This window comes from Mustela erminea, chromosome 3, assembly GCF_009829155.1.
Source record: "Mustela erminea isolate mMusErm1 chromosome 3, mMusErm1.Pri, whole genome shotgun sequence".
Classification (NCBI taxonomy): Eukaryota; Metazoa; Chordata; class Mammalia; order Carnivora; family Mustelidae; genus Mustela; species Mustela erminea.
In genome coordinates, this window is record NC_045616.1 from 122824063 (window position 1) to 122846441 (window position 22379).

General features: G+C 55.4%; 1 protein-coding gene across 1 annotated transcript in view; it reads left to right on the forward strand.

The window, feature by feature from the left end:
- Positions 1-249: 249 nt before the first annotated feature.
- CSF1R (colony stimulating factor 1 receptor) overlaps positions 250-22379 on the forward strand; it is a 29300-nt gene continuing 7170 nt past the window's right edge. The window contains exons 1-13 of the mRNA XM_032337342.1: positions 250-298; positions 4208-4465; positions 4914-5198; positions 6571-6707; positions 7337-7496; positions 10860-11046; positions 13808-13923; positions 14107-14227; positions 14319-14506; positions 16229-16344; positions 21399-21525; positions 21674-21778; positions 22267-22377. Of these exons, the coding sequence (XP_032193233.1) occupies positions 250-298; positions 4208-4465; positions 4914-5198; positions 6571-6707; positions 7337-7496; positions 10860-11046; positions 13808-13923; positions 14107-14227; positions 14319-14506; positions 16229-16344; positions 21399-21525; positions 21674-21778; positions 22267-22377 (1960 nt within the window). The remainder of the gene's footprint in view (positions 299-4207; positions 4466-4913; positions 5199-6570; positions 6708-7336; positions 7497-10859; positions 11047-13807; positions 13924-14106; positions 14228-14318; positions 14507-16228; positions 16345-21398; positions 21526-21673; positions 21779-22266; positions 22378-22379) is intronic.

Below are 22379 nucleotides of genomic sequence, written 5' to 3' on the forward strand. Positions count from 1 at the left end.
GGTCATGGCTTTGTTTTCTTCTGAAGACCCAAGATTTCCAAACTCTGTGGTTGCCTTGCCTAGCTAAAAGGGGAAGAAGAGGATCGGCCCAAGGAGGAGGAAGAAGAGGAAAACAAGAGAAACAGCTAGTACAGCAGAGAGGAACGTGTGCCCAGAGATCCTGGTCCCTGTGGAGCTAGAAGCTGAGACCCCCTTGTGCCTTGCCCACCCCTCAGCTCCACACCAGCCTGCCACCTCCCCACGGAGGCCATGGGCCCAGGGGCTCTGCTAGTCCTGCTGGGGGCCACAACTTGGCATGGTAAGAGCAAAACTGGGGACTCTGCGCGTTGGGGTGGGTGCGTGACAGGGAAGACCGCTGTGCAAGGATCCCGTAAAACCTTGCCCGTCCCCAGGTGTTGCCACTCTGGACCGCAGGTTTGCGTGTGTCTGCTTTGGAAAGGCAGTGGAAGGAAAAGAGGGTGTGTGTGGGGTGGAACCAACTCCACCAGGGCTGCGGATCTGTACCAGGTCAGAGGCTGGGACTCCCCAGGTGTCCTGAACAAGCCCCAGGACTTCAGTGTCCCCATCTATTCAATGGCAGGTGTTGGGGGCCGTGGTGAGCTGGACTAAAGAATGCTGTTCAGACTCCACTCTGCACACAGATTCCCCAGGGATCTTGTTACAATGTGCATTTTGACTCAGTAGGTTCCAGGTACAACGTGAGATTCTGCATTTCTAACAAGCTCCTAGGAGATCGGGAGGCCATAGAGAGCTCCTGACGGCTCTGCTAGCTCCCAGCCTGTGAGCCTTCGAGAGCAGGCAGGACCCGACTCAGAAAGGGGGCAGCAGTCATTCCTTGGGAGGCGTGGGTAAGGGGCTGGAAGGGAGATAAGGGGTTAGCCTCTCTGGCCCAGGGCTCGGGTGAGGTGAGTTTGGGAGGAGAGTAGAGGAGGACTCGAGGAGGGCCTGGAGGAAGGGCAGTGCGGGTCTCCCTGGCCAGAGTGCTCCCAGACACAGGCTGCTGGGCCTCGGCACAGAGAGCTGTGTGGCAGACCTGGTCCCACCTCCAGCTCTGGTGACAGCAGCCCTGGTGGACTCCATCCCAGGAGGGCGCCTCACTGGAGGGGAGGGGCTGCTGCTTGGCTGGTAACTTCAGTTATATTTTATCACATGCTTATTTGGGGGGATCTTAGGCCAGGATGGGGGTGAGGTGGGGTGAGATGGGAAAGCAGCCTCAGCTCTGGCCTCCCCATAGTTCTGGGGCTGCAGGACCTTGTGGAGAAGGTGTATCTGGACCCCAGGGAAGAGACGGCCCGCTGAAGGTCTTTTTGTGGCCCTGTCAATCTTCTGGGCTTGAGCGTCTGTTCTGTTATTGAGATGTAATTTACATACAGTAGAATGCTCAGATTCTTAAGTGCACAGTCTGATGAGGTTTGACAAATGCTTGTGCTTGGGTACCCTCCACCCCAATGAAGACAGAAACGGTTCCCCTCTCTCCAGAAAGTCCCACGGGTTTTATTTCACTGTCTTGTCTTATCCGCCTGCCCAGCACCTGCCTGTGGGGCACTGTTGGGGAGTGGCAAGGTTGTCTAGCATCTAGACTCAGAAGAAAGAAGATAGGAAGCAGCAGGCTAGAAGCCTCAGGTTTCAGCCCCACAGACCAGTGGTGAGAGAGTAGGGGTACAGGGGCGGCCGTGAGGGAGTCAGGGGCCAGGTTCCGAACACCCTAGAGTTGGCGAGAGGCCCACTAAGATTCTAGGCTGAGGAGGGGCTATGTCCCAGGCCTTGGTGTGTGGTATGGGGGTGGTGTTGAGGGAGAGGAGTGGAGTTTGGGCCGCGTCTCAGTTCTGGGAGCTGAGACGAGAGGCCGGCACAGAAGGCGATCTTGGTCAGTGTCGGCCAAGCCCAGCCCCCACCCGCAAGGAGGATGGGCCTGAGCAGTCTTTCTCTTCCCGCCAGCTAAACCATCAGGGGGAAGTTAGGGGCAGAAGTGGAGGGTGTCAGCCTGGCCCTGCGTGAATATCCGGGACAACAGGACAGGACAAAACAGGACACATTTCTCTGACCGCATTTCCAGGAGACTGAGACAGGGGCTAGAGGGACAGGGCAGGGGAGGGGAAGGAGAAGGTGCCACTGAGACTGGGTGGGTGCGGAAGCGGAACCCAGCGAGATTCACAGACTCTGAGATCTCGGATGAGACTGTGACCTTGAAAAGTTTAGAACTTTTGGCTCAGGCGGTTAAGCATCCGACTCTGGATCTCAGCTCAGGTCTTGATCTTAGGGTCGTGAGTTCAAACTCTACGTTGGGGTCCACCCTGGGCATGGAGCCTACTTTAAAAATAAAATAAAATAAGTTTAAAAAGTTTAAAACTTTAGATACTAGAGTGTCAGGACCAAAAAGGAGGTTAGAAATGTTGCAGCAAGCAGTAGCCCAGGGCAAGAGCGGTGGACTGGGCCTGGGGCCGCTATGGCCTTCCTGAATCCTCCAGGGACCTCCCAGGTGGAAAGGGACTATTCCCATTAGAAGGAAGAGTAGCCTGAGGGCCAGAGAGGGTAAGCAATGCACCCTGCGTAAGAGAGAATCAAATGTCAGGCCGTGTGGATGTGACCCCACAGCCCGAGCTCGTCCCTATGGTCAAGCCCTAGCCGGGAACCCGCGTTGCGGCAGCTCGGCTGGGATTCGCCCACAGCCTGACAGAAATGACGCTTGCCCCTCTCCCTGGAGGTCACGTGGCCCAGCGCGGACACAACCCCCAGGCGTTGGCCTTGGCAGTGTTCACCAGTGCGCTGGATTCTTTATGCTGACGGCAAGGCCAATCCCTCTAGATGGTATAACAGCAAAACACCAATGAGGCCATCCTGGAGGAACTCGACAGAGAAATTTTTCCAGGTCTGGAGTCTGTGGTGGGGATGGGGAGGAAAAAACCCACTTTGGCCACTTTTGTGCAGGACAGTGGAGAACCATGAATTCAGCTGAAGCCCTGGGGGCAGCAGTATCCAGGACTCTGTCCCCGAAGTGGAGGGGTCTGATTCAGTGGGGACATCCAGCTGGTCAGTGGCAGAGCCAGGCCCTGCAGCCCAGAATGTTCCAATGTGCTGCAGGTGGCCCTCCCTCTTCCGGGGGTCTCTCCGTGGGAGAGGGGTCGGTAGCCAGGAGGGCCAGGAAACAGAAGTGAGAAGGGCTGCGGGCTGAGCGGAAACTAGGGGCCGGGCTGGACACCAGCAATGTGCTTCCGCCCACACGGGCTTGGGGGGCGCCTGGCTGCCCCTCCAAGGCCTTGAATCAGCTCTCACTTCCCTCCTTTGCCCCTATTTTAGGCCTGGAGAAATGCTGACACGGCAGAGGCAACGGGCCTTCTTCCCGGAGGGCCTGATAGGGGTTTCAAGTTCTCTTTTTTCCTTCAAGAAAATTTTCCTTAAAAGAGATTGCCTTCCTAGTAAACAGCAGTGCCGCGTGCTGGGCTTGGCTGCCGAGCCACCCTTACGGAGTATTTACTTGGTGACAGATGAGGTTCCAAAGGCCTCTCATGCGCTCTATCCTCCTGGCATCCCCAAAAATGTGCACAATTATTGCCCCCACTTTGCAGGCGGGGAACCGCGACACAGAGCCTCTGAGCCGTCCCACTGTGCGGCAGGGCAGACGTCCAGTGGTGGGAGTGGGCACAACACAAGACCCCCGGTACACTTCTAACTCTGCTGGGCTGACATCCCACTACCCTTCTCTTTTTCCCAATATGGATCAAGTCGGAGGACTTTGCCACGAACATTCCATTCCCTTGTTTTTGTTCCATTGCTTCTTCGAGCCCCCTGCTTTGAGCCAGGTCCTGGGTCTGGCACTAGGGACAGAGGCCATTTTGTACATGGGGCCGAAAGGGTCCGCCCGTGGGGAGGACGTTGCAGGCACAGCTGGGAAGGCTGAGACAGGAGGCTGGGGAGGACCCGTGGGTCAGCAGCTGCCTGGGTGCCCAGAAATCTCCCAGGGCCCGTTTCTCGGAGGAGGGGGCTGCTGGACATCGGGCCCTCCATGAGCAGATTGGAAATGGGGGACTGAGCAAATGACAGAGAGGACCAGGACTTGCTCAAGGTGACCCCCAGTCACAGCTAAACCCCAGCACCGCACATCTCCTGCCAGGAGGACCTCAGAGGCTAGGATCTTCAGACCAGCGCGTGCCTCCTCAGGGCTTACTTCTGTCCCCTGTTCACCACCTTCCCCTCCCCCTGCCACCAGTACAAGGAGTCCCCGTGATAGAACCCAGTGGCCCTGAGCTGGTTGTGGAGCCAGGCACGACGGTGACCCTGCGTTGTGTGGGCAACGGCAGCGTGGAATGGGACGGTCCCATCTTCCCCTACTGGAACCTGGACACTGAGGCCCCCAGCAGCACCCTGACCACGAATAATGCCACCTTCCTAAACACTGGGACCTACCGCTGCACGGAGCCTGGAGGCCCACTCGGGGACAGCGCCACCATTCACCTCTACGTCAAAGGTGAGGACTCTGGGCCCACTCACTCCCAAGATGCCTGGCCCAACAGGAACCATCAAGAATGGGCAAGAGGGCTGGGCCTTAACATTAGCAACCACAGTAAAACAGCTCCTCCCCAAGCAAGGGCTTGCCCTTGACCATGACCAGTGGCAGTGCTTCCAATTCAATGTAGTTCTCATAGCAACATAATGTGACATAGGTGCCGTGATTGTGCCTATTTTCCAAAGGCTCAGACAGGTTGAGTCATTTGCCCAAAGTAACCCAGCACCGAGTAGGGGGGCTGAGTCTGGCTCCAGCAACCCCACTCAGAAGCATCCGCGGGGCTGCTCTGGTACATGGTATGACCTCAGGCAAACCATCAGCCTCTCTGAGCCTCCCCGTCCCCAGGGTCCAGGCACCCCTTAGCCTGGCGGAGGGAGGGCAGTTGTAACCCTGTATCCCTCTACCACAGACCCCGTCCGACCTTGGAAGGTGCTGGCCGAGGAGGTGACGGTGATGGAAGGTCAGGACGCGTTGCTGCCCTGCCTGCTCACCGACCCCGCGTTGGAGGCCGGCGTCTCGCTGATGCGGGTGCGTGGCCGGCCCGTCCTGCGCCAAACCAACTACTCCTTCTCGCCCTGGTATGGCTTTACCATCCATAAGGCCCAGTTCATGGAGACCCACGGCTACCAATGCAGCGCCCGGGTAGGCGGCAGCACGGTGATCTCGATGAGCATCTGGCTGAAAGTGCAGAAAGGTGCGTGGGGCTGGGAGGGACAGGCCAGAGCAGAGGGCAGGGCCGGAGAGCCCGCAGACACGGGAGCCGAGGGAGGACCCAGGCCTGGTGGGGAACAACGGACCATTCCTCTTCTTTCACTTCTTCCTTCCAACTGCACCATGGTCATCCACGGGGCTCCTGTGGAGGCAAGACAAGCAAGGTGTGCTGGGCAGAAAGAGACAGCTCAGGACAGTCTGGGTGGGTGCATGCGACAGCTCTCATGGTGGAGGTGACAATGGTGTGAAGTCTCCCCCTTGCCCCGGCTAGGTTGGTACACAGGATTCCTCATTCTGAAAGGCCTGGCATGAGTATGCAGGACCCCAGGCTTGCCGCCTGGCTTAGTATAGGAATCAGGTTTCTGCAACAAGGGCCAGGGTCACAGCCATGTGGCAGGCAACAGTGCCTGGGCTCTGAAGCCATGAAACCTGTTTGGGAAGTCATGGGACCCCACCATGTGGGCAGAGGGGGCCATTAGGTCTCTTTCCCCCACACTCCATCTGTCAAGCCCTGGGCCCTCGGTGACCTTGGATGAGTCCCTTAGTGTCTCTGGGCCTTGAGAAACTGGATTAGATCATCTTTCAATGTAAGTAATAACCATGAACTTGAATTCAATGCGTGCTCTGCATCAGGCACTGTACAAGCTGCTGGGGATAGCATCAGCTTCCAGGGAGAGACAGAATAGAGAGGGCAAATAACAGGCTGGCTGATCCACAAGAAGTTGCGCTGGAGAAAGCTAGATGTGTGTGGGCTGGGGGAGGCTCACCCAGCTGACCGGTCACAGAAGGCTTCTCAGAGCAGAAGATTTGGAGGGTGAAAGTGGCTGCTGGCTCCCGGTGTGGAAGGAAGAGTACTTCAGAAGGGGGGGGGCGCGAGTGTGCAGTTTCTGGTGGGAAGGCCAGTGAGGTTGCTGAGCGGGGCATAAGCACGAGGCGGCAGGTGCTTGGGGGGTCGGTCATGGGCCCGGGCTTGCATCCCAAGAGAGATGGGAAGCCACTGGATACTGGCCCAGGAGACGCATGTGATCCAATCCACATTCCTAAGAGGCCCCTTGAACTGCTTCAAGGAGTCTCATTGTGCGGGGCTCCGAGGGGAAGTGGGGTCCTTCTAGGTGGATGTTGCAGGTGCCCAGAGCAGAACACAGGGTGAGACTGGGGAGAGGTGTGGTGATGAAAGGGAGTGGACTTCTCAGAGTCTGTTTCAAAGACAAGACAAGCTGTAGAGGCCTCCGGGCTGCCTCCCAGGATTTTCAAGGGGACCTAGGGAGGCCCCAGCCGGTTTCTGGCCTGTGGCAGGGAGCAGAGTGATGACGGCTCCAGCCTGGGTGTTCATGGGTCGCTTCCCCTGACCTCAGTCATCCCAGGGCCCCCGACCTTGACACTGGAACCTGCAGAGCTGGTACGGATTCAGGGAGAGACTGCCAAGATCGTGTGCGCAGCCAGCAACGTTGATGTTAGCTTTGACGTCTTCCTCCAACATGGAGACACCAAGGTCAGTCCGTGGGGAGACAGCAGGGGGAAGGGTGCCCATTTTCCCTGCACACCAGGCACTGCAGGATGGCGGCCAGCTACCAGCTGGTTCTCTGGACTGAGGGCATAGCCCAGCCCTAAGATCTTACTGCCAGTCAATAACTAATTCAAAACCAGGACCTGGGCTCATGCTACTGATTATTGTTGGTGGGGGGAGGTGGTACTCTTCCCCCCTTGACCCATGAACTTTGCCCCAGCCTGTAGACAAGAACCAGAGGTCAGTTCACCTCTGACTTAGCAAGGGGTTCCTTGGCCACCTTGAAGCCCAGGAATATAAAGGCCATTTCAGAAAGACGAAGAGAGGGGGACGCAGAGGGAGTATCCCCAAATGGCATTGGGCAGCTTCTAAGAGCTCCTCCCTGCCCCACTGTGTCTACCCCTATTTACATGTAATAACTCGTTATTCTTCACTACAACCCTAGGAGCATGGGCTGGTGTTCATCCCATTTTACAGATGAAGACTGAGGCTCAGAGTTAGTCCTTTGCCCAAGGAAAGGCAGATAGTATTCTTTAAAGGCTGGCAATTCGAACTCAGAGTTTTCTAATTCCTAAACAATGTTGCTACCCCATTTCCATTCCTTCTGACTACAGCTCACAATCCCTCAACAATCCGACTTCCAAGGTAACCAGTACCAAAAGGTCCTGACCCTTGAGCTCGATCACGTAGGCTTCCAAGATGCCGGCAACTACTCCTGCGTGGCCACCAATGTCCGAGGCATCAACTCCAGGTCCATGGTCTTCCGGGTAGTAGGTGAGCATCAGGGTGATGGGGGAGGGCTGCCAGGGATCTTGGGGTGAAGGAGTGTGTAGGGAGATTGGGAAGGAGGGAGCTGATGGTGGAGGGAGCCACACCGCTGGGAGCCTTCCCAGATCCTTCCCCAGAATCCCTCGCTCCCCTCCTGGAGCTCCTACAGGGCATTACTGCCTTCTGTTTTGGGACTGGCCTCCAGGAGCTCCCTATTAGACTGCTGTTCTCTCCTTCATTCATCCTTCATGCCTGGAACAACCATATCACGCGGACACAGGAGCAGACAATGCTCACCCCGCGAGATCATGCCGGAAGCGCGGGGCTGCTGGGAACACCAACCCCCCACCACCACCCAGCCCCAGCTTGAACAAAGTGGCCTAAGCTAGGCCCCAAAGAACAGAGGTAGGTTAGCGAGGCAGAAGAGTGGGAAAGGACAGGCACGAGCACAGCATGTGGAAGGCGCAAAGGGAAAGAGACGTGGAGAGAAGCTGCCCATGGCAGGGCTGTGAGTGGTGTGACATGTGGCCAGAGAGAAGCAGGGATGGAGGCAGCGTCCAGACGGGAAAGCGGGTGTTGGTTGGCAGCGCATCCTGTTGGGAAGTCATTGGGAGTTGAAGAGAGAGTGACGAGAGCAGACTGCGTGGCGGGGTACGTCATGGTGGCCAGCAGCCCACACTCCTAGCAGTCACTATCTCATAGTTGTGAGAATTAAGTGAATCTGTCAAATCCATCTATCTATCTACTCTGACCCAGAGTAAACACTAAGTGTGCACAGGAGACGTCATCTGAGAAGGCCAGTCCAATGTCCTATGCTCTGAATGGGAGATCGGAGGCTGGACAAGCTAAGGGGGAGTTTCTCAAGGTCAAGACGGGCGGAGTGGTTGCAGTCTGGCCACGCCTCATGTGTTCAATGTTATGGGAGACAGGGGGGCATCGAGGAGAGCACACATGACCATTACCCCTGAGAGCAGCGGCACTGCACGAGGCTTACCGTCAATATGAGCTCCGCCGTGGCCCCCATCCTGCGCTGGGAGCCACGCACAGTGAAGGAGGAGAGAAGCGCGGTGAATTGTTGCCCAGCGGTGGGCTCTGAGCCTGAGTGTTTCCCATGGCCCGGATACAGCAGTCACTCCGTGTTTGTGTTCGTGCCCACTTCTGGTCAGACACTGCTCTGAAAGGCTGAGGACACAGCTGCAAACATGGAGGCCCCCGCCCACGGGAAGTTTGCGCTCCAGCTGGGGAAAGACCAGCAATGAGCTGACATAAATTCTGGAGACGACATCAGTTCTTTAGGGTTTGCTGTTTAAAATAGGGCGTCCTCAAGGATGGTCTCACCGGTCAGCTGCCATCTGAGCCATGGCGTGAAGCTGGTGGAGGAGTAAGCTTGCAGGTGCGCGGCAGCACGGAGCCCCAGGGCAGAGGGCGAGCGGCACTGTGCTTGCCGCGTGCAAGGAACGAGCCAGCCAGCATGGCCAGGGTGGGGCTCAGGTGAAATCAGAGGGGTGAGCAGGAGAGGAGGCAGTTTCCACAGGGCCCTAATGGAAGGACTTGGGTCTTCTCCCCTTGAGAAAGATGGGGCGCCCTGGGAGGGTCTGAGTAATGGAGTGTGATATCATCTGACTTGCATGTAATGAGATTTAATATGGCTTTCTCGTGCTGCGTGGAGGGTAGAAGCAGGGGGACAAGGTAGGAGGCTACTGCTATTATCCAAGCTAGAGGAGAAAGTGGCTTGATTGAGGCGGTGATGGAAGAGGTGGTGGGAAGATGGATGGAGGACAGGTAGACAGACAGATGATCGAGGGGGTGAGAGAGAAGAGGACAGAAGCCTTGCCCTGAAAACTCACAGGCTAGTTGGACAGAGAGGATGGCTACCCAAAGGGAGAAGCAGATGCTGGAAGTAGCTTAGATGTGGTGCCTAATGAATGTGTAGTCCAGAAGGGGCGCAGGAGTCTAGGGCAGGGAGGGCTCCCTGTGGCCTGGACTGGGGGGCAGAAACCCCTGATAGGGATAAGCCTTGAAGGATGAGAAGGCTTTAAATACAAAAGAGGAAGAGGACAGGGCTCCTGGTGGAGGAAATGGCTTGAACAAAACCTCCAAGGTAGAAAATTCTGTTGCGTATTGGTGTGTTCAGGGGATGTTAAGAGACTCAGATGTGTGTGTGTGTGTGTGTGTGTGTGTGTGTGTAGGAAGAGGGGGCTGGCTACATGGGCATAAAGAGGAGACTTGATTGAGAGAGGCTTGAATGCCACTTTGTCTGGTGGAGGCAATAGGGAGCCATAAGGACATTAGAGCAGGTGTATCACCGGGTACAAGAGTGAACTTTAGATTTCATAGACCTGAGTAAGGAGAGGAACCCTTAGAGATCATATAGGTCAGGGCTTTTTGCAAAGTCTTGGGGACTTAAGAAAGCTTTTCAGCGGCTTCCCTAAGAGGCATGGAGAGACTGAGTGAGCGGGATCCTTGCCATAGCTCCTTTTTGTGAGATTCAACCAGAGCAACTTGGTTTGAATTCATGCAAGCTTTAATTAGAAGAAACTAGTCTGGACTTTTTCAGGCATAGGGAACAGAAATCAATTTGAGCTAGCCTGATCACAAGAGGATTTTTGTTGGCCTTCTAGCTAAAAAACCAGTAGATAGGAGCGTCAGGTAAATCGGATCTAGGGGTTCAGCTGATGTGGACAAGAACTTGTTGCTTCTCACCTCTACCTCTCGCTCTACATTTTTCTTGTGGACTCCTTGTCACATAGGGCTCGACAACCCCAGTGACGTTAGGGCCTCTCCTTTCCCAGCACTCCAAGAAAAACCATGGAAATAAGTGTCATAGGACCTATGGGCTCATGACTTACCCCCAAAACCACTCACTGTTCCAAAGGGGACATGCTACTTTGATTGGCTGGCCTGGGTCACATGCCCCCTTAGAGCTGGATGTGGAAGCTTCACTGCCCCAACTATTAGCAGGAGAAGGGGAAATGGGTGAGGGTGTCCAACCCCCGCCCCCCAAACAACAAAAAAAGCAGACTTTTTTTTGCCACTGAAAAAATTTCAAAAAGTTGTAACAACACAAGTATATTCAATCTCTTTGTTATATAAATAAGGATCTAGAGGTACCAAGGAGGATAGGAATTTGTCCAGGTTCTTCCAAGAATTCAGCAAAGAGAAAAATTTGGACTTCTCTGGGGCAGTGGTGGGAGGGGAGGTATCAGAGGGCGAGTCTTGGTTAGGGGCGGGGGCTATAAGCCTGGAACACAGTAGGCACTCAGGAAGGCTCCAGCTGAATGGCTGAATCAATGGGTAGATCACCAAATGAGCAACCAAACAGAGACATCTTCCCACTAATGCCAGATCTGTATGTATTCTGCTTTCCAGAGAGAGCCTACCTGAACTTGACCTCCGAGCAGAACTTCCTCCAGGAGGTGACTGTGGGTGAGAAGGTCGATCTTCAAGTCCAGGTGGAAGCCTACCCAGGCCTGCAAGGTTGGAACTGGACCTATCTGGGACCTTTCTCTGACCACCAGTCCAAGCTCAATTTTGTCATGATGAAGGACACATACAGGTATGACCAATGAGCTCCCACAACCCACAACCACAAGGGGAATGCTTCAACCAGAAGGCAGGACACTGACTGGGTCATGTCTCAACCTTCCTGGTGACCTGGAGCAAATCCCTCCTCCTTTCTGGGTCTCCCTTGCCCTGACTCTAGGAGCTCAGTATCAGTCATCTGTGTTTGACTAGGACAAAATTGGCTTACCCCTCTGTCCCACATCCTTGGGAAGTCCCATGCCCTCCTCAAGAATTCTACCATTTCCTGGGACATGCATTCTCATGCTCACTCGAGAACTCCGAATCCCATCAGTCTCTTCTTTCGTGGCCAATCCAAATGTAGAAGACACTGTTCCATGATTTCTACTCCTAGGTACACTCCTAATAATGATGGCTCAGGGAGTCTGCCACGTAAGCCATGGGCTTGGGGGCGGGGGCAGAGAGAATCAACATCACACCAACACAGATACATCAAAATTCTTTAAAGGCCTGTGGTCACCCACCCCTGAGAATTTCTCCCTCATTCTTCTTCACAGGCTCAAAATGCTTCTCATAAAGTGCTATCTGACTCTATCTCCTCTTTCCTCCCTTCTCTCCACTTCCAGAATCTGACTTCTCCCACACACACAGCACGTTAGAAATCCATTTCCTGTCTCCTTACATCCTCGGAGTGTCACTTGCCCCCCCAAAGTGGCCTCACAGGTAGTTTCCTACGTAAGAGCCTTCTCCACAGGAGGAACACCAATACCATTTGTTAAAAACGATAGCTTCTTTACCCACTTGTGTCTGAATGAGAGCACGGCGCTCAAGGACAGCAAGCATGTGCTGTGTGTGCAACCCGTTCCCCCTCGCACACTCTTGACAGACATCTCTAATCCACTGTTGAGCCCTTTCCCACAGGGTCTGAGTGCAGCCTGGGAGTCCTTCTTGACACAGTCTCTCAGCCAGTATTTTCATTATAACTGACTCAGGAGAAGAGACGTGTTGGCCATTATTTGGGGATTTGCTAGATATTTGCTAGGTAATCCCTTAGCCATCTTCCAATTCCAGAACTCTCTGGGGTTCTCTTCCTAGCTCCTGAAGCCCAGACCTCATGAATGCCTGGCCTCCCCAGTTTGCCTATTGTCAGAATCAAAGCAGAACAAAATGTTCATCAGGACAAAAACGTTCCCTTGTCCTCATTTTTCTCCTCTCAGTTCCCTTCTCATCCATTCTGGTCAGGATTTCTAGCTTCCCTTTGTCTAAAGCAGAAGTTCTGAATCTGGAGTCTATAGACCCCTGGGAGGGGGTTGGTGCACGGACAGGTTTCAGGGGTCCAAATGCAACAGGGACAGTGCAGAAAGAAACCATGGAGATCCCCCCAAACACGGTAGTGTGGGGCCATTTGGCACAGGGGAGATAAGCCTGGGCACCCAACAGCCGCAAAATTGAGCTCATGTGATGGGTGTGTTCATATGGTGACTTTGAGTCATGCAAAAAAGTTAAATTCTTTCCGCTTAAGAGGTAGATGTGTAGAGGGGTTCTGTATGCCAAAGGTCTGGCTGAATGAGATGCCCTTTGAATACCGTATGTATTAGTCCAGTATAATTTATAATTAAATGCTATAATTGACTTAAAAAAAACTTATTTACTACCTAAACAATACATGTCCATTAAGGAAATGCTAAAATAGAGCTTAAGAAAAAAAAATGAAAAATTACCTGGAATCAGCTGAGAATAAATTATATTGTCCATATCTGCTTCTGGGTCTTCTGTAACAAAGGGCACCGTTGAACTGCGTAGCTATAATGAGTTGGGCTCTGTGTCAAGCACCCTGAATGTATGTCCCTTTAATCTTCAGGCCAAGCCTGTGGATGAATTATCATCAGTGTCACCCTCATAGAAAAGGAAGCAAAGGATCAGAGAGGTTAAGTACTTGTCTAAGATCAAAGAGCTAAGATAGACAGCGCAAGAACTTGAACCCCAGTTTCTGTAGCCCTGCGGCTACATCCTGACTCTCATCCCTCTCACAGTCCCTCCTGGCAGGGCTGGTGTTTTAGGAACAGCAGCTAGCCTGGGTGCTGGTGTCCTTAGCCCAGTGACGATGGTGAAAGTAGGTACATTTAGTGCAGGCCTGGGATGTGCTGTCCAGTGTCGGCACTTCACGGACATCATTTCTATTAGACCTCAGAACAAAACCACTTTACATATGAGAGAAGCAAGTTGGACTGGGTGGCTCAGGTCGTGATCCCAGGGTCCTAGGATGGAGTCCCGCATGTGGCTCCTTGCTCAGCAGGGAGCCTGCTTCTCCCTCTGCCTGCTGCTCCCCCTGCTTGTGTTTGCTCTCTCTCTGACACATGAATAAATAAAATCTTAAGACAAATGAGAGAAGCAGGGGCGCCTGGGTGGCTCAGTGGGTTAAAGCCTCTGCCTTCGGCTCAGGTCGTGATCCCAGGGTCCTGGGATCGAGCCCCACATTGGGCTCTCTGCTCTGCAGGGAGCCTGCTTCCTCCTCTCTCTCTGCCTTCCTCTCTGCCTACCTGTGATCTCTGTCTGTTAAATAAATAAAATCTTTTTTAAAAAATGAGAGAAGCAATTAAGGAAATTCGGTTCGTGGTTTCCCTGTGTCTTAATGGCACTCAGCTTGGGTCCCTGGCTCAGCCAAGGCCCTTGTGTCCTGGACACTTTACCAAAAATAAAATAAAGCCCTTTAGGAAGGTTGTCTGAGCCCACTGTCTTGCAGGGGCCATATCAGAACTGGGGTTCACACCAGATGGCTTGCCCCCTTTGTGCAGGTACACCTCTATCCTCTCCCTGCCTCGTCTGAAGCCCTCAGAGGCCGGTCACTACTCCTTCCTGGCCAGAAACACTGGAGGCGAGAGTTCTCTGACCTTTGAGCTCACGCTGCGATGTGAGTGATGCGGCAGGTGGGCGGGGTGGGGGAGACAGGGGCTACAGGAGACTAAGGTCCCTGGGGCAGCCTGTACATCCCTGAGGCTTGCAGATGGGCATGAAGGGTTCAGAGTGGTCAGACAGGGCGCATGGGACCTCCGGGGCTGATCCTTCCCTCTTCCACCCCTTCTTTTCTGCTCAGACCCCCCAGAGGTGAGGGTCACATGGACCGTCGTCAATGGCTCCGACGCACTGCTCTGTAAAGCCTCCGGGTACCCCCAGCCCAATGTGACATGGCTGGAGTGCAGGAGCCACATGGATAGGTAGGTGGCTCTGGTCTCCCTCTTCACCCCAGACCGAGGGGCCGAGCGGTGGAGTGTCCTGACACTCTAAGCCACACTCTGCTCTTCTCAGGTGTGATGAGGCCCAAGGGCTGGTCCTAGAGGACTCACAGTCGCAGGTGCTGAGCCGGGAGCCCTTCCACAAGGTGATCGTCCACAGCCTGCTGGCCATGGGGAGCTTGGAACACAACCGGACTTACGAGTGCCGGGCCCTCAACAGTGTGGGGAACAGCTCCCAGGCCTTCAGGCCCATCTCTGTAGGTGAGCCTTCGCCCCTCCTGGGCAGGGTGGGAGGTGGGCCCAGGAAACTGCACCAGCCCCAGGGAGCCAAGGAGCCCTGGCCTGAGTGCCAAAGTGAGCAGGTCCCAGCCATACTGAGTTCCGCGTCTCTGGGCCCAACTGCAGCCGCCTCCTGACCAAAGGTCTCCTGCAGAGGCCAGGTGGAGGATGTAGAACCCATGGGACTCGCAGCAGGGAGGAGAGGAACAGAGGGCAGGAAGCCATGAGGTCCAGGGAGACACCAGCTGGAAGCGAGGCCTCATCTGGCCTTCTGCTCATTTTCCTGCTTTTGAACTCCCCCATGAACTCACAAGTATGTACTTGGCATGAGCTGTGTGCCAGGCACTCACTCGGTGTCAGGGAGCACTCACTTGGTGTCAGGATGTCCATGGAGATTAGAGGCTGGGGAGAGACACAGGCCAACTGCACCCTAGGGCCAGCCTCGACCGCTTCCTCTATTCCTCCTGGACTCTCTTCCCTCCAGAGACACAGTCCTATCCGTTCAGGGCCACTGTCCCTGGGTAGGGCTGATGGCCAGCCCCGGGCTGACAAAGGCGGGGTTTCTTCAGAGGAAGGCATGCCTCTCCCCGTGTGGCACAAAGGCCCCAGCTGTCTGAGCGCAAGTGGCCCACAGCTGTGGAGACCCACAGCCCCTCCAGACTTCCACCAACCAGGACTCAGCACCGCTGTGTGCCAGGCCCCGGCCAGACTCTCTGGGCAGACAACACAGAATGGAAGCCTCTGTCTGGCTCAGAGATGGCCCCGCAGGTGCCTTGAAGCCGCTGCGACTGGGGCCGGACTCTACACACCCAAGGCCTGTGGCTGCTCGGCCTCACTGCTGGCGTCCCACAGCAAACCTTCTAAATGGCCATTCCACTGAGTGGGTCCCCTGTGCCAGGCACTGCGCTGAACTCCTCACGGTCATTATCTCCCTGAGCTCACACGGCCCTCGGAGGTTAGCACTGTGTTCCTTCCCACTTGGGAGAGGAGGAACCGGAGGCTTAGGGAGAAGTCCCACACTCCATGTCACACGCGTCCTAAGTGGCAGAGGTGAGATTTGGCCTCAGACCCACACTGTTGATCTGGGCAAGAGGATGGACACTGTGTCCTTTAAACATATTAAAGGAAATAAGATTATGGATCTGGAGGAGACCTAGGGGCTATAAGCGAAGCTTTCAGACCCTAAGAAGGGCTGTGTGGCTCCAAGGGGCACTCGGGAAAGCAGCGGGGGAAAGGCCGGAAGAACAGATTTCAGGTTAACCTCTAGGTCTTTCTGTCTGAGCTGCCTGAAGGTGCAGGGGGTAGACACCCATCACTGGTGTGTGTGTGTGTGTGTGTGTGTGTATCTGTGTGGTGTGTGCACACGCACACACAAGCCACAGCTGGGCAGGAGGCCAGTCTGCTGTAAAGAAGGGGGTACTGCGTGACCCGAGGGGCTCCCCAGCCACAGAGGCTGTGACTCCAGGCAGGGTCTGGGGCTGGACAGGAGCAGAACTGGAGGGGCTGTCCTCCTGGCCTCTGGCTGGAGGAGGGTCTCTAGTAAGACCCTCTGAGGCTCTGAAGGCTTCTGGGTGAGAAGACTCTGTGTTCAGTCAACAGGCATTTATTGAGTGTTCCAGGCAGTGCAGTGGTCTGATCTCAGTGGTGGCAGGAGGTCTTGGAGGCCCCCTCTGCCAGCTCACTCCTTTGCCCCACCCCTTGCAGGAGCCCACGTGCAGCTTTCTGACGAGCCACTCTTCACACCTGTGCTGGTCACCTGCATGTCCATCATGGCCTTGCTGCTGCTGCTGCTCCTACTGCTTTTCTACAAGTACAAGCAGGTGAGCCTGGGCGGGGCCGGGATGGGGGTGACCAGGTACCCGAATGAGTCAGACCCTGGGACGCTGCCACCAGGTTGCAAGGATTCACCCTGTAGTCCCCGAGAACCCACTCGTTCTGTCAGCCATTCAGCCAACAGCTCCTCAGTGGGTGTCTTCTCTATGCCAACGCGGGTGGCTGGGTGCTGAATGAACCTAAACTTGGAGGCTCGGAGGCTCTTCCCTCGTGGGGTTCACTGTCTAGAGGAGATGGTTACACGTCCAACAACCAGAAAAGTGAGGGTGCAGAGGAAAAGATGCACTAGGGGAGGGATGGATTGTTCCAGGACAGCGAGAACATGGGGTCTTGTCCCCGCGGGACACAAGCACACAGAGAAGGCATCATTGGGCCAGGCCCGTGTGTCCCTGCAGGTGGTGGGTGGTCTAGTGGAGGAGGAAGGCTTAGCCATCATCACCCTCCTCATTAGTTACTACTCATCGAAGCTGCCACTGATGGCCCATTGACGTGTGGTGCGCTGCCTGTCACTGAGTTCAGAGTTGGTGATGGCAACTTTAGGGGCATTTTCCTAAAGCCTGTTACATCCTCTCGCTGAATGCCCAAGACAGTCACAGCATGTGGACAGCATCACTAACCCCATTTTACAGAGGTGGAAGCTGAGATTCTGAAAGGGAGAGGCAGCTGCCCTCTTCGAGTGACAGAGGCTGGGTTTTTAAGAAGCCGTATTTGTAGCCATTATGTGAAACACTGACTCATCTTACCCGCACAACCTGGAGGCAGGAACTGTAGCAGTCGGTATTTTATAGTACGGAAACTGAGGGCTGGCAAGGGGGAAGAACTGGCTCAAGGGTCCCCGGTACCTCCCCACATGACAGCCCAAGGCCTCTGCCACCCTGCCTCACTGCCGTCCTACATGAAGGATGGTGTCCGTTGTCCCTGGTGGAGAAGGGAGCCCGTTTGGAGAAGGTGGTAGGCATGGGCAGGACAGATCTGGGAGAATGGGGGGTGCAGCAAGGGGAGACGAGACTCAGGGCAAAAGTATCTCTGGGGGAGAGGGCACTGTGTGCAAAGGGGAGGGTTGGGGGGACCAAAAGAGTTCCAGAAATATTGGTGCCTGGAAGAGGAGGCAGGCTGGGGGGTCCAAGGACTTGGGCCCATCCTGTAGGTTCAGAGCCGTCAGTGGGTTTGAACAAGGGAGCAGTGTGATTTAGGGGTGAATAACCCACCTTGTGGGCCTCCTCCTCTGAATTTTCTCTTCTGCACCCCTGCCTTGGGGGTTTTAATATGAGAAGAGGACTAAGACACTGTGGATGGGATGTAGGGGCCCATAGGGGCGGCTCTCATGTTTGCGCCAGCACCCAGCATGGAGAGGCAGCTCTGAAGGCAGACTCCAAGAAACAAAGGTCCTGGGATCTGGGTCCAGCTCTGAAACTGTCTTGCCATGCGACCTTGGCTGACTCACTGCCCACTCTGGTCCTCAGTTTCCCTACCTGTCCGCCTCTGGTTTAAGAGCCAGGGGTTGGGAATTGGACAGATGTGGGTCCTGCCTCTGCCAGTCTCCAGCTATTGTAACTCTGGGGAATTGGGGGGGGGCGCGGTTCTCTGCCTCTATTTCTCCATCTGTGAAATGGGTTTAATAATGGAGGCCACCCTACCAGGCTATCAGGATTCAGCGACAGACCGCATAGAGGGGATTTAGCAGGGTGCTGGATACAGTGCTCAAGGTTGACCCTGCACGCCCTTGGCCCAGGAGAAAGCTGACTGTAGAGAACCTGAGTTAGCTCACGCTTCTCGGGATTGTAGGAGTGTCTGAGGTTGGCACCTCCTTGACCACACACTCACAGTGGTTGCCCGGCCTCGCTCACCCACCCCTGTGGACAGGCCTTAACTCACTCTTATGAGTTCCTTCTCTGAGCAGTTTCTTCCTTTTATGGAACAGAAAACTGCCCCCCCCAGTGCCCCACAGAGCTGTGGCCTCAGCCCAGGACAGTTCTGCCGAGATTCTGGAGAAGGCCCAGTTCCCTCTCCAGCCCCTTCTACCTTTAGGTGCCCAGCCCCCCTGGCCAGTTTTGGTTTGGGGACACCTTACCTTCTCTCCATGGGACCATTTTTGGAACATGTAGTCCCAGCCACCTCATTTCCCATCCAGGAAATGTAACTGTCCCCTGAACCCATCGAAGGCCAAGAAAAGGAGGGCATCTCATGGGACGAGACCTTGAAGGGTCAAGATGGTAATGCCCTTACCTCTGGGCCCTCCAGCCAATTTCTTTCTGCTGTGCCCCGTGGGGCTCTGAGCTTTGCCTCTGCCCTGGGGACTCTGTCTGGCCGTCCTCACTGCCTGAACCTTCGGTGAGGGGTGGCTCTGGTGGGGGGAGGGGTTGGTTCTGCCTCAGAGCTGAGTCACCGCCTTTCTGGCCCCTAGAGAGACCACAGTGGGTGCCGAGGGGGGGTGGAGGAAAGGGCAGGAGTCAGCAGGCTGGAAGGAGGAAGGACGCAAGTAGGAAAGGATGAGGTAGGGAGGCACGGAGGCTGGGATTCTGGAGTCAGAACTGAGCTCTGGGGCTTGGAGGCTGACTGGGGCCAGACGGGAGGCCCCCCAGGTTTTCCAGCAGGAAGTGTTGAGGTGGCTACTTCCCTAAGAGAGAACATCTAGCAGCCCAGAACCATCAGGCCTAGATGGGGAGGGTCACAGGACTGGGACGTCTCCCTGCCCATCTCAGTCACCAAGGGGAAGTGGGGTGAGCCTGGGTTTGTCCTAAGGCGTGAGATGACGCACACTGAGGGTGCTAGCCCGGCGCCCTGCTCACCAGGGGCGCTCAGGGAGCACTCCCTCCTATCCTGACAACTACTTCCATTAGGAAACCTGGCCAAAGTGGCCCATCCCAACTTCCCTGCAAGGGCTGTCCTTCAGAGGAGACCTCTCCAGGTAGAAGCCCTGGGTAGCCAAGGTGGTACAGAAGCAGAGCTGCTGGCTATCTTCCAGGAAGATAGCTGCTGGCTATCTTCCAGGCCTGCGGGTAGAGTCTGGGATTCAGAGACCTGAGATCCAACCAGATAACCTCTTCCTCCTTTGACAACCCCCTTTCCCCCACCTTACCCCAGTATCCTCTGCCTGGCTTGGGGCGGGGGGGTGCGGTGCTGGGGAGGGGACTGACTCAGGCCCAGCTGCAGGGGCCAGAAGAAGGAGAAGTGGTGAGAAGAAAAAAAGCTTTGGCCACAGAAGCCCCTGGAGATGGAAGTTGCTTAGGGGGGTCAAAGAATCCCCTCCTGGCTTTCTCTCCATGTTTAGGGTCGGGAAGGGACCCACACGTGGGGCTTGAATCCTCTGTGATTCACAAGGTTCCTCCTTTGGTCCCACTTCAGACTCTTCCTCCCAAGCCACGGCATGGATGTTCTTAGGTTTACCTGCAGCCTCCCTCCTGAGTCAGAACCCAGAAATTCTTCCTTGTGTCTAACTACAGTCTCCTCTTCCAAGTTCCGGAAGTTCTTCCCTATGGCTCTCTGGAGTCTTTCTCCTAATCCCGTGCAACTTGCAGCCACAGGCCGCCTCCTTCCCCAACACCCACTCGCACACCCGTTAGGTCCCCCAGGCTGGGTGCCCAGAGAAGGAGCCCAGCTGCTAAGCACAGCCCAGCTGGTCCCTGTCCCCTAGGATGGACCGGAAAGAGTGGGACTGCTGACCCAAGGCTTCAGTGTCCTCCACCACCCGGGCCCAGCTTCCACTTTCCACCTAAAGTCCGTCTTCCATCAGCACTTCTCATGGGCACCCCCTGGCGTGATGCCCCCAAGCAGCTGCCATCCTGGGCAGGAAAGAGCGAGGCAGCTGCTCTCCTCCCTCCCTGCATCTGGCTGTGCCCCTTCCCTCTCCGTTGACAACATAAAGTCCGAAGTATCTCCCCTGCGTCGCACCCTCAAGGGCTTCTCTCTGCAGTTAGGAGGGAATCCACTCACCTATCCCAGCGCTCAAGACTTTCCTGTCTCTGGAACATCTGCACCTCCTTCAAGCCCCTCACCCCTGGGGAAACTTCCTTCCGGTCCCTCAGACTTGCCAGGACTCAGCCCACCTGCAGGGCTCTGCATCTGGTCTTCACGAGCCTGCAAAGAGCTTCCTCCATCAGTCATCTGGCTGCCTTCTCCTTACCTCCTCAGGGGCCTTCCCTGACCTTCCTTCAGTTGCACCTGGTGCTCTCTGTCCCACTACCTCGCTTTACTATCCTACGGCACTGTCGGAAAATGTCCGACCCATGTGTGTATGTGAGTTGAATGCCTGTCTTAGCCCCTTGCCTGGGGGAAAGGGCTTTACATTTATCTTCTTCAGCTCTCAATCAATGGTGTTTGGCACAAATAGGAATTTGGTGAAATATTTGTCTGAAAATATTATTCAGCCTTAAAAAGGAAAGAAATTCTCACACATGGATGAACCTTGAAGACATTAGGCTGAGGGAAATAAGCCAGTCACAAAAGGACACATACTGCCTGACTGGAATTAAGTGAGGTACCTAGAGTCGTTGGATTCGGGAAACAAAAGTGACCAGGGGCTCAGGGGAGGTAGGAAAGGGGAGTCACTTAATGAGGACAGAGTTCCAGTTTTGCAAGACGGAAAGCATTGTGGAGGCTGGTGACACAACCGTGTGAATGAATACTTCTGAATGGTACACTCAGAAATGGTTGAGATGGTAAATTGCATGTTGTGTGTATCTAACCACAACCTGAAAACAAAACCAGACTGTATTTGGAGTGGAGGATGGACGGATGGAGAGATGGAAATGTCCCCCCTGCCGGGTCAGAAATTACCAAGTTATCAGGGCTGGCAGGGTTCTCGGAGGTGATTCTGCCCCCCACCGTCTTTCAGTACACAGGTAGGGAAACCAAGGCTTGCAGGAGGGATGGTCACATGGTGAGGCCAAGCCAGGCAAGGACAGGCCACCCCGCCTCCTCCCGCATGCCTCAGGCCTCCCACACCCCTGCTCTTGGGGGTCAGGGATGAGATACCAGGTCTGCCTGCCGGCAGCTGACATATGCCCCCCCCCCCCCCCCCCCCCGCCGCTTCCCTCTACAGAAGCCCAAGTACCAGGTGCGCTGGAAGATCATCGAGAGCTACGAGGGCAACAGCTACACCTTCATTGACCCCACCCAGCTGCCCTACAACGAGAAGTGGGAGTTTCCCCGCAACAACTTGCAGTTTGGTGAGACGGGATCCTGGCACACCCCCACGCCCCCATGCCATGGGGTCAGCATGTGCTGTAGGGAGCCTGTGGGCCCTTAGACAAAGGGCTCTTTGTCACCAGGGACCTAAGGAGACTGTGTGTGTGTTTGTGTGTGTGTGTGTGGCAGGGAAGACTCTCGGAGCCGGTGCCTTTGGGAAGGTGGTGGAGGCCACAGCCTTTGGTCTGGGCACGGAAGATGCTGTCCTGAAGGTGGCTGTGAAGATGCTCAAGTGTGAGTGAGGGGAGGGGGCTTTGGGAACTGCGGGGAGTGGGGAGGAGGCGGTTTCTGCTGGGGGAGGGCCTCCTGGTCATCACAAGAGCCACCACCCACATTTTTGGCCTGGGATAGGACCTGGGACTGGGGGCAAGGACTCTTGGCTTCTTTTGTGAGCTCCAGCCTCCCCCTGGCTCCTGGGTGTGGAGGGGCTTCTGATGGAGCCCCAGAGAGGCTGGGGCGCACAGAGGCCACCCTGGGCCATGGTCTGGCCACAGCTTGGTTTCCTGCCCCTAGAGAGCAGCTCAGGGACGGCGGGCCATCTCTCCTCTCTCCCTAACTCCTATCTGTGTGTCTGAATTTTTCCTTTTCTCTCATTTGGTCACTAATCACTTTGGGGCACTGGGTGTGCCCTGCTTGCTCTCCTGGGTGTCTCATGTCTGTCTGTATGGCTCTCTATGCCCTGCCTTCTCCCCATCTATGGGACCTGTGGTTCCCTCTTCCAGCCACGGCTCACGCAGACGAGAAGGAGGCCCTCATGTCAGAGCTGAAGATCATGAGTCACCTGGGCCAGCACGAGAACATAGTCAACCTTCTGGGAGCCTGCACTCACGGAGGT